A 20502-nucleotide genomic window follows, 5' to 3' on the forward strand; every position below is an offset into this window, starting at 1 on the left:
GTTGCTGTGCACGGGGCCACTAGAAAAAACCTGTTTTTAAAAACGTCCACAGAAACAATCCAATGTCGATTTAAATGTAGCTTCATGTCGAATATTTAGTGGGTCAGCTGAGTGAATCAGAAAGTCGTGTAATACAGTGCACTTTTGTGTTGGAATACGTAAGGTCAGCGGCTGAAAAAATGTAGTGCCAGAGGCAAGGGCTGTTGTCAGGGGAAAATATTCTGAAAATAAAGCGCACATTTAAACGGATATATGATTGTTTCAGTGGCCATTTTTAAAAGTGTCTCAAACACGTTTTTTCTGATTGCCCTGTGCACAGCAACGCATCGCTCTGCCAGTCTGCAGCTTTCCTAACATGCCAAATGACAGTAGATAGTGTTGAGTAATCAGAAATACAGCTATGCTATTTATCAGTAAAAGGTTGTTCACTGACTAACAGTGTAACATTAACGTGAATGAAATCTACATGGTTTAGTTTTATAGATCTATATGTGCATAAATAAACTGCTGACAACTTGCTCATGACTGGAAAGCAGCGTTTCCATACCAGCTATTTGCTCTGTGGAGTCTTTGTTGCATTCTTGTCTAAAACACAGTGGCCCTCATTTATCAAACGAACGTACGGCAGAAAACCGTGCGTACGATCATTTCTACGCAAGCTTCGGCATTTATCAATTTGGACGTGAGCGGAAGCTACGATCAGATCTCACGTCAGGTCTGAGCTCGTGTACGCAAATCTGAGTCTGGATTTGCGTTGCAGAAAATAATTATTAAACAAACTGTCACTCAGCTGTCATCACATATTTAGAACAGATCAAAACGGATTCTTAAAACGAATAAAACAAGATAAAAAAAAATAGAATTTTAAAAAAGCCCACGTTTTTTACTGATACCACTTTTTTGTACAATAAAACAATATGATAGGCTAAATAGCCTAACATGACATCTAATTATTGCACGTTAAAATTTGAAATAATAATAAATACAAGCAGAAATGTGTGTTTGCAAATTGACTCATGGCAAAATTGTGTAATTGTTTTGTGGTTTTTTTATGGGTATGACACAACTGGAACAACAATTAAAAGCATCTGGTGAGATAATCATTGTTGCACTGTGGTTGGTCAGATGTTTACTCAATCCCTTATTTAAACAGATACTTTGACAGTTATCAAATCATAACGATGGCAGATTTACTCGTTTTGGAGGAACAATACGCGCGTCAGACGTGAGCGCAGGGATCTCCTCATGGAGAGTGATGCTTGGCTGATATGTCGCTTTCGGCTCCCAAGACATGTCATCATCGAGTTATGCAAGAATTTAGATGCCCGTTTGAAGAGGGAAACCAGACGGTCAAATGCCTTACCTGTACCCGTGCAGGTGCTCGCCACGCTGGGGTTTTTGGCCCCCGGGACCTTTCAGCGGGAGATCGGGGACAGGGCTGGGGTCTCCCAGCCAACCATCAGCAGGATGATGCCAGCAGTGTTGGCTGCAATAAAGTCCCTCTCCCGAAGGTACATTCGGTTCACATACAATGATGCCCAGCAATCTGTGATTAAAAGGCAATTTTATGAGATTGCTGGGTTTCCAAATTTGGTTGGAGCAATTGATTGCACTCGTGCGTCTGAAGGCACCATCCATGAATGATTACGCATTCATCAATCGCAAAAACTACCACTCTATAAATGTACAGGTGATTTGTGATGCCAAGCTATCACTTTTAAACGTGGTGGGCAGGTGACCGGGGGGGACACACGATTCTTTTATTTTTCAAAACAGCTGTGTTGGCACGCGGCTGCAGGAGGCGGCACTGCAGAGCCAAACTCATCTCCGTCACCCTCTTCCACACAGCGGTTTTATGAGCTCCTGTGATCCCACTCTTCAGACTGCCAAAAAGCAAATCCTTATTTTGCGCCACCTCGGATGTCAGGATGTCGATCTCCATCTCTGAAAAGTTTCGTTTTTTGCCAGTAACTCTTCTCTCCATGTTTGACCTTAGTGGGCGAGGCCTCCGAACCAGGAATATTTAAGGGCGTAACATGTTAATGACGATCGAATTCAGCCGCCGCATTTCTCAAGAGCCGATCACTCGTACGCTGGGATTGGTCAGATACCAATGTTTCATGAATCACACGTGTATCCTATCGTACGACCAATTCTGCGCTCAGATCTGCGCCTGTTTTCACGCAAGATTGATAAATGAGGGCCATGATGAGGACACACGGCAATTCTCGGGCACTGACACCAACCAGAACTCAGTGGAATACATACTGACACTGCTGTCTGGTCGTTCTGACGTCGGACAGCACTAGGAGGTTTTCTTTAAGATGCTCGCTTGTAGCAGTTGTTCTGCTGTGGTCGAACATTTCAGTTATACAAAGTGTGCAGAGCAACATTTCATTAGACTTATTAGACACTCACACTGTGGAAAACCGGACTTTTTGGCATTTAGTCACCAGCTGTTTCCCAATTTCTCGGGCTGCATCCATCGGAGGCTGCATTTGAAGACTGATCGTGACACAGCGGAGCAACTAGACTGTCCCATTCCAAAGACTCCTTCAAATACGTCAACAGGTGGATCCTTCATGGCCCAACCTAACCCAAGATTCATTGCGCACCGGTAATGACACCAACCAACATTGACAGAGAGCCTGAGGACTTCACTGTTAAATATAAGTATTGTGTTTCAGCTCAGTTCAACAGCTAACAGTACAACTGTTAAAACCAAGGACCTTAAAACCTCAAGTCTTTGTGAAAAAAGTTAAATGTTGTCAAAGTTGCTAGGTGACAAGAGCCACACTTTGCAACACAATGGTATGGATGGGCACTACGGGTGACGCAAAGCAAAAGACTAAACCGCCTCATTTCAGTTTGGCCTTCGCACAACGCCCACAAAGAACCATGTCCTCCGAAAGATGTGGCCACTGAATTGGGATACAGCTACTTTGTCACTGAGCACACTAGAGGACAGTAAAGAGTGTGAGACGCATTCCACACAAATCAACATATACACCCAGCGCTAAATGGCATATTAAATTAAAAGCAGCTCAGCTGGTTCCAGCCTTTCATTTCACTCCATGGTTATTTTCCTCAGATAACCTGAGGGTCAGAGAGAAAGGACTGTCACCTGTTTTTACTCCTGTGGAGAACAGCAGTGATTTACTCCCCCGTTTTCCCAGGTATCACACCTTCAAGGGTTCAGCTGCAGCGTTTGACCCTCACACCTGAACCATAGTCACAGCCATTACAACAGCATTATCCTGTCTACAGTGATTTATGGGCTGGGCTGCGATGATGGGGAGGCGCTCTTCATCACTCCTCAGCCTTCTAAGCACACATAAACCAGATGGGAATTGCAGCACTGCTGATATCTTAGTGCAATTGCTCATCCTGCTGCTGACACAGACAACACTTTCCTGTGTTTCAACCCTTTCTTCTTCTTCTTCAGGTACCGACCATGTACAGGATCTATCACTCCATACGTGAGAGGTTAAGATAATGAGAGGGGCCCCACTGTCTAACATCACAGTACAGGTTTGACGAAAGCTTGTGGGCTGGTAGACCAGATGTGTCATAGAATCAAGACACAATATAGGCCTGGCAACAACGACAACCACAACAACTAAACGGTGCGCTACCACCACCATCAGGAGCCTGAAGCAGGTTTACTGATGTATCTGGAGAACCTGTGAGTAAATCCCAGGCCTCTTCCACCTAGAACTTCCTTTTCTCCAGTCAAGCTCTTTCTTAGAGCATGACCTCGACCATTTGTCATTTATTCAACTGCCTTAATATGACCTGTGTCTACATTTAATGGACAAGCAGCGTCTAGTGGCCATGTGACTGATGACTGCTGTCTGTCAGGAGCAGAGGCGGAATCAGCATGAGGTCATTATAGGCAGGGAGGAGATGGGTCAATAAATCATGTGACTGTGATGTGGACAACCTGTTCATTTCATGTTTCCTAGCAGTGAACAGTGGTTTGACCATGATCAAAGTCTCTACCTGAACTTAACCAAAACTTCACCCTGTAGGTGGAGAATGAGAAAACAGTCATTCAAACCCTTTACTGTCTTCTGTGAGAGTTATTTTAACAGTCTTAACTGAACAATGACGTCCTGGTGACATCTGATATGGGTCATTTTAGAAATCAATAATAAACATTGGGCCTCATTCAAGAAGTTGGTTGTTAAGTTGTTCTTAAGAAAGTCCTTAAGAAAACTTTACGTCAGATTCATGTTCTTAAACCGCAGAATTGTACGCACCGGTGTTCTTAGATTGATGAATGCAAATCTCCTTTTAAATTGAAAGTGCCAGTTGGCCCTAATTAGCATAGGTAAACACCTGAAAATGCCCTTAAAAGGGCATGACACTGAAGGGTTGTGTGCACAACAAAATGACAAAGAGATAGCAAAGTTGAGAAAATGCCAAAACGAAAATCTAAAGATGGAGCACCGGAATCAAAGCTGAAAAGGAATTTCAGTAGTTCTGAAATGGAGGTACTGATGCAGGAAGTGAGCCGCAAATGAGCGGTAATATTTAGTAGCTTTAATATATAATATAAAATCACACACGCATGGGATGCAATCACACATTCAGTGAATGCAGTATCTGGAGACCACGGAAGAAACATTGCAAAATTCAGACGAGGGATACAGAGAACTGGAGGGGGGACGACGGGCAAAGAAATGTCTGAGCAGTACCAGCGCATCGGGGCGGTCATCAGAGAGACGGCACTGTCAGGTGTGCCATCAGCTGAACATCTGGACACAGACCTGGGCCCCGAGTCAGCACCTTCATCTCCTCCTAGTTCATCTCCTTTCCCAGAGGAATCAGAGGGTCATCGTTTTTTAAAAAGATTAATCTGTGTGCTTGTTTAGACATTTGCGTGCTCCCAGGTCCCGTTCTGCCCCACGTCTGATCTCAAAAGCGGTTCTTGACAACCAAGGAAGAATTGCTGAAACGCTGACACAGATCGCCTCAACGAGTGCGTACGGGTATCTAACTGAATGAAACCTCCTGGCGAGTCTGAGGGTTGGTTAGTGGGGTTATTAATCAGGGGGCCAGGGCATATCCTCGATCTCATTATAGAAATAAAAGGCCACTGATGTAGAGAATTAAAATGATTCAAAGATCTGTATGCATCATCAGCAGCTTCTTGTTCGATGCGCTTGCCCACGGAGCTGTTCTGTAAGATGAAGGAGTCGTGTGCTCCTCCTGGGAAGCGGGAGACCACATTCAGTAAGTGGTTCACGGAGTCACAGATGAGTTGGACATTTATGGAGTGATATTGCTTGCAGTTGAGGTATGGGAATGGATCTGCAGTCTATTGCGCCGATGGTGTTTGGTAGACCAGCAATAGAATGAAATCCCCTCTTCACTGGGACTTTTATGTATCGTGTGGCTAGTTGATTTATTCCATCCACAAGTCACATGAGAGCACGGCTGATGGACGGCTGTGATATGCCCACCCCGTCTCCCAGCTCCCACTGAAATGTTCCAATTACTAAAAAGCCCAAAGTGGAGAGTACCTGCACACGTGGTGGTACAGGGCTAAACCGCCTTGTATGGCTCCGCAGTGCCAGCTACATACGATCACAAAGGCTCCTGAGGACAGCTCTAGGTAGCCTAAAGCTCTCTGCAAATAAATCTATATGGTCATGGAAAATTTGTTCCCTCCGTAGGGCACGATCTGCAATATCTTGCAGCAGCAGGAAATATGCCACTGTGTGAGCAGGCCTAAGGTGCAGAAGGTCTACTTTTTGCCCATATATAGGGTGACAATCCCTGAATAATTGGTGACATGGTTCCAATTAACATAATTGATGTGAATTGATGTGTTAGTGTAGCATTAATTTATTTTAAAAGACCATAATGCTTTGTAAAATAACAAAAGATTATTGTTTTTAATACTATAAATTACAAAAATATTATAACATATTATATAATTGTAGAACAGAAGAAAACGTAAGAGTAAGAGTACTCTTGAATGTGTGTAGATTCAGTTCTTACAAATCCCAAAAAAGAAAACTGAATGTCAGAATCTTCATCAAAAGTGCGTAAGTGGGTTTTAAGAAGAAATTTCTTCTTAAGAATGGCTGGTGAATGAGGCCCAATGAGTCTCAGAAACAACTCATACAGATTTGTTCTTAAGTAGCATGTTCGAATGATTTAAAAAAATCTGTGGCATTCACCAATTTTCTTGTAGGAATGAATGAATGAATGAAATTCACAAGTCCAGGTGGAACAAGTCATGTGTGCACAGTCTTCCTTTCATTACAGGGCAAAAACCCTGAAATCATAATGTCTTCTGAATTAATTTGGAATTTACATAGGAGACTGAAATTACCTAAACATAAAAGTAGTAATAATATTAATAGTAGATTGTTACACAGTAACCCATAACCATCTGCTGTTAAATACCACACTGGTGCCATATGAAGGTCAAGTAGAACTACAGATCCTGTCTGGTTTTATTACGTTATATTTCTTTATTTATGAAATTATTTTTTATGTTTAATTCAGTCTGGATTTGCCTGTTTTACATGGAGAAGTGATAACTGACAGCCTGCTACTGAAATGGTTGTCTGCTTCATCTTCATCTTGGGACATAAAAATGAAGATGAAGTAAAGGCTCTGAGTCCTCCACCACCACTCACTGCAGATGGTCTGTGTTCCGCAGAGGTTTGGGTTAAAAACAGTGATCTGCAGATGATTAACAGGGTTGCAGGTGATGAAGTGATGATTTAACAAAGCTTTAATAACCTATCATTAAAAGAGGATTTCTTAAAGAGCATAAATAAGTTGATACTCTGCTGTTAATGACTTGAATATGCTGTTGCACACACTGTTGAGGAGGCACATGTTGAGATGTTTAAGAGGATTATTGTTTAGAATTAAACATGTTTACTGCCTGACCTCCCCTTTAATCCTGACTAGACTGGACTTCATTTCCCAAAATCCTCTTTAGGCTGAAATGATCTTAGTCCCTGGAGTTACAACTGGACGGAGATTGGCATCATTCCTTTTTTATTGGACTAAAACCTGTAGAAAATCCAAGGCTGTGTCTGCCTGACTCTGTAATTTAGACAAATCTAACATCTGGACTGAAAATGAAAACAAATATTAACACAATAATATATAAATATATACCTTATATGTGATGAGCAAAAGCATAGAATACACGAGTAAATTATACACATAATAATAATAATAATTATAATAATAATAAAAAAAATAATGATAATAATAATGAAGATGATGTTTTGCAGGATCAGTTTAGAGGGAAAGAGAGAGAGAAAAGAGGAGGAGAAAAACAAAAAAGAGCAGAGTGTTCACTAACAGGCAAAATCCAGATTAAGATTTAGATTAGTCACAAATAAAGTCAAGGTTTTTAAAAAGTAATAAATTTGATTTCTTATTTTTTCCCATTGATAAATGTTCTGTGAGAAGATTTGAACTGGTTCAACAGTTTATAGGACGACGTTCTTGGTGTTAGCTGGAAGGTTTTCTGAGGATAATACACTTGGTCTGTATAATAAGGGGGGGACACTGCAACCGAAGAGCTAAGAAAGTTTCTGGCTACTTTAACCAACAGTGATGTACAGGTGGGCAGCGCTATGAACAGTGGAGATGGTTATCTGTACGTGTATAGTAGATCAAAGTCATGTTAACAGAGACTATTTTAGATTGTTACCTCTAGATGTCTCTGTGAGTAATAAGAAGAGATGTTTGCTCACACACCAGCTGACCAGGCTGCACAGTTTGCATTTAGTGCTTATTGGTTGCACGTTGGTTTTGTTCCAATGTGATCAACAGCAACTTTATAAAAGTATCATTAACTTTATAATCTAATTTCCTGCCTAAAATTCAGGTTGAGAGCATTGGTTACCTGTGGATTATTGTTATTCCCTCAGATGACTGCATGGCTCTGCTGCTCACAGCAGATGGAGAATAGCTCCTTGTGAGAGATAAATCCCTTCTGTAAATTGAGAGCAGCTTTCGAGGACACGGGTCTGGAAGCAATTATTTGTGCCTATGCACAAGCATTAAGAAATCTTCTCGAGCTTTTACACAGTACATGTGAAACACAACACATGAAATGTATTCATTAACTTCTTAGATATCATCCATTAGTATCACAAGTCTGCTCTGATGTGTGGTGACATTAATGACAAGACATCAGGGCCATTTTCACTGTGTCGGATGTGACTGCACTGTCTGTACATTTAACCATAGCAGGAGTTAGTGGCATCTCAGCTCCACTTATGAAAGAGCAGGGAGGAACTCTAACATCGTTAGATTGATGGATGGAGATAGTGAGAGTTAACTGGCCAGGCAAATCACAATACAACAGCCCTCACACTGAGAGATCCCTGTTTTAAAGCTCCATATAGTATAAAGGTAGATGTCCATGTGTTGTTTGATTATAAAGCAGGTTTAGGTTCTATATTAATACTGATAAAGTATCAAAGCGCTCAGTCCACAGAGAATTACACACAGCCTGTATTCAGAAACTGAGCCTTAAAGGTGTAATGTGTAAGATCTGTCAAGAATTTTAGCTTAAAATGTTCAAGAAATGAACTAACACCATCAATAGTATGTTAAGGAGCCACAGTGATGATGTCATGACCAAGACCACCACCTACTGTATTTCAGATGTCTACTGAAATGAGCATGCTAACCAACTAGCTGCATCCTGGGCCTTGTAATACCACTTTATAGCACTAGATGCTGTGTGAGTCAGTGTAGCATCTAGTCTGCCCTCAGACCCAGGAAGAAAAAAAAAAAGAAAAAGCTCCTGACTAGCATCACAGAAAGGCAGAGATGGTTGAAACACTTAGAAAACGATCTTTAGCTCCATCCCGAAGAACCGCTCCGACAAGAAACCACGTTCAACGGCAAAGAAGCAAAACACAGGTGAATCCTGTGTGGCTTCCCACCGCTGGAGACGGTAGTGAGTAAAGAGATGCGTTTTGATGCCGAGCTGCAACTTTTCTGTTAGACTGGTGAGTAACATCTAATGTTGGTCTGTAGCAAAAAGTATCATTAGTGCAAATAACAAACCACACTAACACTTGTTATTCCAGTCCAGTCTTCCGCAGTGATGGACCAGCACCTGCCTTTTCTTCTGAGTCTGACCTCATCAATCATCAACAACCACATTACAGTAACACCTTGGAGTATTATTCCTGCACAGAACACATATTGTCTGTACTGTGATCTTTTGCACATCCTGCTCAGCAGGAGTTTTGTCAACACTTTTGTACATAGTTTTTTTCATAGTTTTATTTCTTTTTATATGTGTATCTATGTATATTTATCATTTTGGCTGTTGCAGTATTTTACCTTTTTATTGTTATTTCCTTTTAATATGTTTATTGTATACTGCACCAAACACCAAGCCAAATATCTTGTAAGTAAAAACCTACCTGGCAATAAATCTTATTCTCTGATTCTTGCCTTCATATTTTTAAAGGGTAGATAAAAACATACTGTTTGTACTACAAGTACTCATAATTTGTTTCTGTGCTATCGACAATTTTAACTAGCAACAATAAATGCACATATAAATGATAAATTATAAGGAACATGGGGAAAACAACAACATGATTAACTGGACAGGGGCAAAGAGGAAATGCTGCCAAACATTACACCTTTAAAACCAGCCATCAGGACTTCTGGAACATTGTGATGTCACAACAAAGCAGTCACCACTCTAAGCCCCGCCCAAGCCCCGCCCACCTGTACCCACCATCCAACCTTGCAGGATGTCGTTTCCCTAAGTGTTTACCTGAAATCTGCAGGAGGCCTAGTATGAATATCTCTGTATAGTCCAGATCAAATATTGCAATGTACAATATTATCACAGGTTTTTATGATAGATAATTATATTATTAGAAGTATCGTTAGATAAAATAGATACATAATTTTTTTACATAATTTTTTTTTTTCTTTTATGAAAAATATCATATGTCTGGAAACATTGTGATATTTGTCATGGCTCAGGCTGTGGTAGTTTTCTCTCTCTTCCCTCCTGTTCATCTGTGTGCGTGCGTGTTGTGTGCTTAAGTGCTTCCTCATACCTACCCGCGTTCTCTCTTGTGTTTCCCCTCGTGCTCTCTGCTGACCTGCTTTACTCCTGTGCCTCAGTGATCCCTTGAGCCAGACCAGACCTCCAGCTCACGCTGTCTCCGCATCTGCCAGACTACACCTCAGCCGGACACCATCTCACCTCCTCCCTTAACAGCCAGCCTGCCTCCACCCTTGCCCTTCACCACCTTCAACCCCATTCAACTATTTTCCATATAAGTACCTTGCCAACAGGACGTCCCAATGAATGAACAGTTAGGGCACATACCATATGGGCATACTGAGCCCTGAGCAGCAGGTCCCAGTTCAACTTCCGAATCCTTTACTGTAAGTCTCTCCCCCACTCTCTCTCCCATATTTCCTGTCTGTCTCCACTTTCCCTATCAAATAAAGGCACAAAAACTGCCCAAAAAACCTTGCCAACGCTCCAATATTATGAATATTGGCCTATATTGGCCTCTAATAAGCCTATTAGACACATGGACTCATTGCAGAAAGTACGGTGGCCCTGAGAGTTCAACGCACTGCAACAAAAAAAATATCTTTTGCATTCACTGCGAATACACACAACACAAGCAAATACAGAAACAAGCAGCACGTAGCACAAACAACAACATACGTTTTTTTCAGGGGACGAATTATTATACCCTGGCTTCATAGTCCAGATTTCAGACTGATGCAGATGTCAGACTGGTCCAGGTATCAGACTGGTCCAGATGTCAGACTGGTTCAGATGTCAGACTGGTCCAGGTATCAGTCTGGTCCAGATGTCAGACTGATCCAGATGTCAGATTTGTCAAGATATTAGACTGGTCCAGAACACATGTCTGGATGTTCTTGTTGAATGAACCTGAACTATTTGAGGTGTAATCCAGGTTCCCAAACCCAGGTCCACAGACTAGTATCTGGCACCAGAACATTTGCTACCAGACAAAAACAATATTATACAGAAAAATAAAAATAAATAAAAATGTAATTAAATAAAAATTAAATAGTAATAATGATAGTAAATATATAACTTCACAGGCTGTAATGGGCTGTTTGTGTTGCCTTGAACTTGAAACAGTCTGTCTGTGTTGCATCTTTCCTTATTGCTCCCTGTCAAGGTCACAACAACAGGTTCAGGATTTTGAACTTAAGTAGGTCATCAGTATCAGGGATGCTCCAGTCCAACTGTTCCTCTCCATATACCAATTCAAAATCTGTACACCCTGAACTCACTGTGATCAGACATTTCTGTGGCAGTAAAGGCGGGAGCGGTATAGTCCACCTATCCTGGTCCACAAGAGAAGTGTAGGTATTAAACTGGTTCACAGGGGCAAAAACTAAACAAAAAAAAAAGGCAGGAATCTCAGTTTGGTGTTATCTATCAGAACACAGTAGTCAGGGGCTGTTTCATCCTGCAGTAACAGTTTTACAGTTCATCACAGAAACAGTATTAAGAGGCTGACTCAGTGGACTGGGTCTGTACCCTGAAGTAAAGGAGAGGGTTCAGTTCTTCACTCAGTTAAACAAGCCCAGATGCTGCAGAGACCTTCAGAGCCTTAGTGCCTGCAGCTGTGGTCTGTTATATTACAGTTTGCTCAGAGAGACTGGATGTACTCAGACAGTTATGGCTCCATATGTATTGGTGATTTATTGGCTTTGTTTGGTTGTAGGGCTGATTATTGGCATCTTTATTTCTGGATTGACTCTGTGGTGACTTGGATTAATTTAGGACACTGCACTGTGTTTAATAATGATGTAATGGTATTATAGTAGATTGTGTAGGACTGGCTCCTGTGATGAAATACAACTTAACAAGTGGTCAGAACTACTATGTGATGTGTCATGGTAAGCTGACCTGCCTTATGGTTAACGGTTGGATAGGTTAGGTATAAAATGACTTGGTTAGGGAAAGATTATGGTTTAGGTTAAAATCACAAAGGTTAGGGAACTTTTCTTGGTTAAAATAAAGCTTCTTAACTACAGGTAAACCTGAACCTGAGGCAAACTGAAACAGTCCAGTGGTTTCTTTTAAAGGGGCTGTTTGAAAGTTTTGTCTGCAGCTGAATGTGGTTTCTTATCAGGAACAGGTGGTGGTTACTGTCCCTTGACAAGAGCTTCAGTCATTGTTGTGTTTACAATATGGGGTTATAATACATCCTCTGAGCAGCTACTTCTTCAGGACAGACTGGAAGCTACAGAGAGACACTTTCAGAGAGAGGAGCTAGCTCATTAGCATGCTAACTTCAGTACAAAAGCGATACAAACAAGAGTTAACATTGGTGTTTGTTTCCACCTCTGGAGACAGCTGTTGGTGAGTAAAGGAATGAAGTTTGATACTGAACTCACAATGTATCTTCTAGAGTGGAAAGTAAACAGCTGCTAATGCTAATGTTAGCTATGTAGCTATAACAAAACTTACACATAGCTCATTCACCATGACCCATATAACATGCTTTCTACCAGATATCTGATATATGCCTGGTGTCTTCAGTTCAACAGGATGACCCAAACCCAACAATTCCTAATAGTGGGTCGGGTCATTTCAGGTTCAGGCCCTTGTTGCATGAAGCTTTGGGCTAACGTTGGATTATTTTCATATCTTAATAAGATAATCACGCACATTAAAAAAAAAAAAAAAAAAGCACAACAACATCAGAGAGGTGTGGAAGAGGATGAGGACCATCACTGGCTATAAAGAGAAGAACAGCCAGGCAACATCAGGTGATGTGGACAAGACCAATGAGTTCAACCTGTTCTACAACAGGTGTGACACAGCCTCACCTGTTCTCTCTCCCACTGCTTCAGCTGCAGCTTCTCCTATAGCATCTCCTCCACAACCTGACACTGCAGCTGCAACTCCCTCCACACTGGGGTCAAGTCTCCTGTCCTTTACAGTGGAGGAGGTGAGGGCGGAGCTCAAGATGCTACACCCTGAAAAGGCAACAGGCCCGGACAGTGTGTGTCCGAGGCTGTTGAAGGACTATGCAGCCCAGCAGGCTGAGCCTCTCTAGAGGATCTGTGGAAAACATCATGTCTTGTTCCGGTCCCTAAAGTAGGGCGACCGGCTGAGATAAATGACTACAGACCGGTGGCTCTCACATCACACATCATGAAGATCCTGGAGCGGCTGCTTCTCCACCTTCTGAGGCCACAGGTTGAACTTGCACTAGACCCCCTACAGTTCGCCTACAAAGAAGACATTGATGCCGTCCTTTACATGCTCCACCAGCCAATTCTTACTTGGATGAGCCAGGTAGTTACATGAGGATTATGTTCTTTGATTTTTCAAGTGCATTTAACACCATCCAACCCCCTATCCTCAAAGACAAGCTGGAAGGGATGGGGGTGGATCCCTGCTTCATGTCCTGGATTGTGGATTATCTGACAAGACGACCACAGTAAGTCAGGCTCAGTAACTGTGTCTCAGGGACAGTGATGAGCAGCACTGGGGCTCCACAGGGGACTGTTCTGGCTCCGTTCCTGTTCACCCTGTATACGGCCGACTTTAAATACAACTATGAGTCCTGCCACATCCAGAAATACTCGGGTGACACAGCTATTGTGGCGCGTATCAGGAACGGGCAGGAATAGGAGTACAGGGATCTGACGATGGCCTTCAGTGAATGGAGCAACAAGAACTGCCTCCTTCTGAACATCTCCAAGACCAAGGAGATGGTCATGGACTTTCGGAGGTCTAGGCCCACCCTTCAGCCAGTCAACATTCGAGGGGAAGGACATTGAGGTGGTGCACACTTATAAATACCTAGGTGTGCACCTGGACAGTAAACTGGACTGGTCCCTGAACATAGATGCCATCTACAGGAAGGGGCAGAGACGGCTCTTTTTCCTCAGGAAGCTCAGGTCCTTTGACGTCTGCAGTGAAATGCTGCACGTGTTTTATTAGTCAGTGGTGGCCAGTGTACTTTTTTAAGCTGCAGTCTCCTGGGGCAGCAGCGTGTCAGACATGAACACAAAGAGACTGGACAAGCCAGTAAAAAAGGCTGAGTCTGTGCTTGGCAGGAGTCTGGACTCACTCAGGACTGTTGTGGAGAGACGCATGCAATGTAAGATGGAGGCCACCTTGAACAATACCAACCATCCTCTCCACAACATTCTGGCAGGAAAGAGAAACAGCTACAGCTGCAGCAAACGTCTCATCTAATGCGCTGCAGAACAGAGAGGTTCAGGAGATCCTTTGTTCCCACTGCCATCAGGCTATACAACACCTCAGCCAAAGGAAGTGGACTGATCTAATTATTATTGTTTATTTATTATTGACTATTCTTATTACTATTAGTAGTATTATTATTATTATCAACAATGAGACACATGAATTGACTGACTACCTTTGTCTTTGAAGAAGAAACAAGTAAAATATAAGCCAGTGAAAAATGGTGTGTGAAAGTGAAACTTTCAGTGGGTGAAGTGGTGACTGATTGAGTTATAAAGGTACAGTGTCAGAAAGCAGTGTAGAAAACATCAGCTGTAGCATCCAGCTGTTCCAGTGGTTCTGCAGCAGAATCAATGAGCAGCTCCACAGTGGACAACTGGGCGGCTCTGAAACCTTCTCCCAGAGTCCTTCACTGAATCTATATGAATGAGGTCAGATGATGAAGCATGGTACTCACTGCTGCTGGATGTGTTGCTGGATGTAATGTGGTCGAACGAGCTGTGGGGCTGGCTTGACAGTGAGTTTCATCTGAGCCATATTGGTCGCCGGTGGGGGGGCAGAGGCGTAGCCATGGGGAGACACTTGCTGAGGTATGGGCCGCTGTGGTACTCCATTGTGTCCATTAGTGTGACCAGTGTTGTGCCCGTTGGTGGGTTCGTTCCCAGGTGCTGCTGGGAAGGGGTGTGTGGACACAGTCTTCTGCTCGCATGCCTTCCCCTTTGAGCCAGGCTTGCAGACACAGAGCTGAGGCCTCAGGCACATTCCTCCGTTCTGGCACTGAGGGACGCAGTTGGCTGCAACACAGAACCCAGACAGAGGAGAGAGGAAGAGGAAGGAGAGACACATGGAGAATGAGAGATGAGGGTGAGAGGTGGCACATGCAGAACAAAGGGATACACATGCAAACATATGGATACACTAGACTGGACTGGTTTTAAATGCATACACACACAAACACACACACAAACACACACACACACACACACACACACACACACACACACACACACACACACAGCACCTCATTCAATTATCCATCCAATGGTATCAGCTCTAATATATGTATTTTACAAGTACCGCGTTAAAAAGTGTAATAGTAAATAACCAACCACCCCCAAACCTCTGTGTCTTGTCCATCCTCTTCCTACACACTCAGCATTATTCATGACATGTGAGCTCCAGCAACAGTTTGACTGAGAGGGGTCATAATAATAAGTCCAAGAGAAGAGGAAGAGGAAAACAACCTGGTTCTTCAAGAGACAGGACACATAGACGATGAGGAGTGATGATGACTGGAGCACACAGGTATAGTTACAGCGACTGAGCTTTCAACATGTAAATGTTTAGATTGTTCACTTGTTTGAATTAGTCCAGGTATTAGCTGTTTCTCATACGATGGACTGGCACTGCTCGCTTCTGACTTATGTTTACCTATCTTGGTTCATTTGTAATTACAATCAGCTCATCCTTGAGTCCAAGTGAATGTTTGTGCCAAATTTGAAGTTCCGTCAAGGCGTTACTCAGATATTATGTCCATGAGAATGGGACAGACAATCCGGAAACAGTCTTTGTTTTATTATTGGTTTGGAATAAGTAAACACAACTACAGGTGTAAAACCTGGAGTTCAGGACAAGCCCTGTACAGTCAGACACACACACATTTAAAAGAACTGTAATGACACAGTGTTACATCATTAATAATATCACTAGGTGGTGTCTTCTCAGCTGGCAGCAGCTGGCAGTCATTGATCACAGAAAGCTGGTTTTATCAAAATCATCTGCTGCTGTTAGAGGCCAACCTTCAACACACCACTACAAACATGTGCAGACACAGAGCTCCACATTTTCATGTTCACATCACACAAGCAGTGGAAACAGGATGACATGTTGTTGTTACGACACTTAAAGGGTCTATGTGCAAGTTTTCTCTGCTGCTGAACGTGGTTTCTTGTCAGAAGCAGGTGGTGCTGTTTGTCGCTTGTCAAGAGCTTCAGCCATCGTTGTGTTACTAGACAAAAGGTTAGAATTCATCCTCTGAGCAGCTACTTCTTTTGGGCAGACTGGAGGCTACAGTAATTACTATCGGAAAGTGACGAGATGGGCCAGAGCTAGCTGGTTAGCATGCTAACTTCAGGAGAAGAAAAGACGTGATGAAGACAAGAGTCAATATTGGTGTTTGTTTCCGCCTCTGGAGACAGCTGTTGGTGAGTAAAGGAATGAAGTTTGGCGTCTCCAGACTCTTTCACGCCTGTCACATGTGCTCAGTGTCAACCTGCTCTCATCTGTGAAGAGAACAGGGCGCCAGCAGTGGAAATGACAATTCTGGTGTTCTCTGGCGATGCCAATCGAGCTGCAGGGTGCTGGGCTGTGAGCTAACTTGAATAATTTGTTCATCAACATACGATATATATATATATATATATATATATATATATACACACACACACACACTATATATATATTTGTATACACACCACCAGCTGTTTTACAAAGAACTTAGTGACAAGTCATTTATTTGGTAAATAACCGATGAACCGGTCCAGGTGTTAAATACTTATTTAGTAGAGGCAAGTATAAAATCATGATCATATATGTGTGTGTGCAGGTTTTAGTACATCTGCAGCAAAGAGCCTGTAATTACACACAGCTCTGTTCTCTGCAGGTCGATGATGGGGGGAGGAGGCCTGAGGTTTACTCTGCTCCTGCGCACACGTGTACATACATGCACAGATATGTTTGGTTCAACCATAACACAGGACGTTAGATAGCAGATAACCCACACCTCTCTGGCCTGGGACTGAGCTGTGTGTGTGTGTGTGTGTGTGTGTGTTTGTTTGTTTGTTAGTGGTGCTGGACCCTACTCGTTTAAATGGCTGTTTGATGGTTAAGACTTGGTTTTCGGGTTAGGTTCAGTAGTGATGGTTGAGGTTAGGGTCAGGGTTAGGGAATGCATTATATCAGTGATGGGACCCCACAAAGATCGCTGTGCAAGAGTGTGTGCGTGTGTGTGTCCACTAAGCTTATTAGTCTAATCAGTGGCTTTGAGATTTATGAAAATGATTAATGAAGGGGAAATGAAGTGACTGATGAAAAACATCTGCTGGCCCATGGAGAAGTTAGTCCCTCCACCAACGACCTGAGTCCTCTATTAAAGATCAGGTCTGGTCCAGTCTGTTCAGATCTGATCCTTATTATACATAAACCTTGAAGTCTTGCGTGCTTTGTCCAAACATGTTCTGTGCAATTCCCATCGCCCCGCACTAAATGACAGTGCGCTTTTTGCTCCGCCTTTCAGTGTGTCCATTAGCAACAAGTATAAACACTTTGGCTTCTGCTGTGCATGTTATACAATTTACAGACTGTAAATAAAGATGGACGTAGCCTCTGTGACTCCACCCACAGGTTTCTGAAGAGCGGTTTTGAAGCTCATAGTGCGCTGCTCCACCATCACCATCTTGGCAGTGTCTGACTCCGCCCCTAACTCCCAGCTAATCCAAAAATTGTCAAAGAGGAGGGTTATGTGTGGAGCTGGGACTTTGGTGCATGCTAGTTTATGGCAAGCATACACTCACAGATCACGTATTTTTGCCGGCAATACCGATCATCTATGAGTGAGATTGGCCGATCCACAGCCATAACCAATCATCTGTGGCATGCATTGCAGATGGTGTACAGTATATCAGTGTCAATCACTGGGAAAGTTCCACACGGCCGAGTTTTGGTGGCCTGTCGCACACCGGCACAGTGAACAAGGTGGGAGGCGGGACTACACAACACAGCACACTGTGCTTATCTAAGCTGCAGACACCAGAGTACTAAACACAGGTAATCGGTTTTAAGGTGAGTGGTGACTAGAAGCATTAATTCCCATCTACCGATCACCTATTTTTAATGAAAATCTGCCGATCATGATCGGCTGTAAACACGTTTATTTCTGCTGTAAAGTTGGACATTTTAAAATGGGAGTCTATGGGGACTGACTCACTGTTGGAGCCAGACTCTAGTGGCCATTAGAGGAACTGCAGTTTTCAGTGTTGGCTTCAGTTTTTGGGCCTGGAGGTTGATGCTTGTTTACAACCCAGTTAGTTTGACGCACCCTGAGACTCAGAGAGTACTGTTCTCCTCATGCAGCATCCAGACACAGACGTTTCACAGGAAACTAACAATGTCTCTCCACCCCGACATCAGTACGACCAGACCACATGGCCACATGGGTCACTGCCGAGTACTGGGAACCTTCAGGAACTGTTACCAGCACAACCTCTCTTCACACTCTACACCCTTGAGAAATCAGCACCTGTACCTGAGTCCTCTGATGGCTTCTCCAATGTGGGACAGTGAACAGGACAGTGAGAAGACATGCAGAGGTCTGATATGTTGCAGTTCACGATCAGCTAAACTAACGTTGAGAAAACCATGCAATAGACTAATACATAACAAACTTGACATGGGGTCGCACAGATTATGATAGATAAGTGCTTAGGTGTCATTGATGCTGTACTGTACAAAAATGCAAGAACTGGACCCCCCCCTTTCTTATTAATATATATTATTTATTCAAAAGTTCTCCCAGTTCTGTCAGAGAAAATCTACCAAAGTTACAAAGTAAGAAAGTTCCATCAGTTGCTATGGAGACAGTTCGTTAACAGACTTAATTTTTAGTATTTGCATCATCTACTTGTGTCTCATGACTATAAACACCACATGACTGTTGTAGAGCAGTGTAAGTCTGACCCTGTCAAGACGCTCTGCCAACAGAAGCACGTTAAGTTCCCCACAGAAGTGAGTCCACAAAAATCCTCTACATGTTGTTGCCACCACCTCCTTCCCTCTGCCTGAAAACATTCAAACTGAATCAGTTAAGCATCGTTAACACATCTGTAACTATAACAGTATGGCAATGCTCATATTTCAGGACATTAGCAGCCTGTGTCCCAGCCTCTTCTTTCAACATGTAAGATCGGTGTAGTTACACCCATATCCCCCCCCCCCACCCCTCTCTCCTCCCCCACACAGTGATTACCTCAAAAGTGACCTCATTGCTGTCTTTCCCCCCCTGGAGCTGAGTTGTGTTAGCGTTCTGACACAACCCCACAGTTAATTTTCCACTTTGAGCAAAGCTCTCTCTGCTTTCTTTTCCGACTAGAGTAAATAGTTTTCATCCTCCCTCCTCCACCCCCCACCCCTCTCTGGCCTGGGACTGAGCTGCCATCTGTTCTGTGAATAGTTTTCTCTCCTGCTCTGAGGCTGAGGTGATCTACATGAGCGCTCTGTGCTGCGACAGGGGTGACACACTAAGTGATGGTAATTTATTTGTTAGCTGGGGACAGGAAGTAGATCGGTCATGCTGATGCCCTGGACCCTTTTGATCAGCCTGTGCTGGGCCTGGTGCTCAGGAAGCCCCGCCACACCCACACCTCTGTCTGCAAAGGGTCTGAAGGAGTTAAAAAATACTCTGGGTGTGTGTGTGGGAGCGGGTGGTGGGGAAGTATAATGATTTCCTTTGTGTCGCTGCCTTGATGCCTTAAAACTCCAAAATGGAGAAAATTGCTCAGACTTCATGTGTAACTGCAACAGTGTGTTTGACCTTGCATGAGTCTGGGACAGATGTTCCCTGAATTCAGAAGCAGGTAGCTGTGGGAAGATATGACATGGATATATGAGGTATTGAATTCCACATCATGTGAGTCACTGCTGGCCCTCAGAGCTCAGATCAGCTCTGATAAGACTCTGCTGAGGATCTCACTGATCCTCTGGGCCAGAGATGCTTTTATCTTTCCACTGGCCAGAGATGATGATTAAACATCCTGATTATTCTACATACTTCACTGAATCCACTGTGACTCAAGTGCTTTATTCATCACAAGGTAAACAACCACTTCACATAAAGAAAGCAACTCCATTAACGTGTGTTTACATCCGTTCAGATGGACTGGACAGGCAACAGGCCGCTAACGTCATGTTCCTGTAATATCTACATGTGGACGACACTTTCCCCGGGTTTTGGTAGTCTGTACCAAAACCTTTAAATTCCATGATTCTCTATACCAAATTCAATACCACAGCAAAAATCAGAAAACAGAGGATGCTGCTATGATGCTAACACACATGCACGTGTGCATGCACACATAGACACACCTCCCTATAGTCAGAATACAGCAGTAGTTTAAACTGACTAACAAGGTGACTGACCAGTGGTGTGTAAATATTCATTTAAAGGTCAGCCATGAACTTACTTGATGAGTTGTGTTATT

The 20502-nt window shown here is 43.1% G+C and overlaps 1 protein-coding gene across 4 annotated transcripts in view; it reads right to left on the reverse strand.

The window, feature by feature from the left end:
* The window catches only part of ltbp1 (latent transforming growth factor beta binding protein 1), a 129691-nt gene that overhangs the window by 87205 nt on the left and 21984 nt on the right, over window positions 1–20502 (reverse strand). For all 4 annotated transcript variants that reach the window (XM_023396654.2, XM_023396653.2, XM_023396652.2 and 1 more), the window contains exon 3: window positions 14706–15042. In XM_023396654.2, coding sequence (XP_023252422.1) covers window positions 14706–15042 — 337 coding nt within the window. The remainder of the gene's footprint in view (window positions 1–14705; window positions 15043–20502) is intronic.

This window comes from Seriola lalandi, unplaced genomic scaffold (assembly GCF_002814215.2).
Source record: "Seriola lalandi dorsalis isolate HSWRI2012SDOR001 ecotype SW California unplaced genomic scaffold, Sedor1 jcf7180002054980, whole genome shotgun sequence".
Classification (NCBI taxonomy): Eukaryota; Metazoa; Chordata; class Actinopteri; order Carangiformes; family Carangidae; genus Seriola; species Seriola lalandi.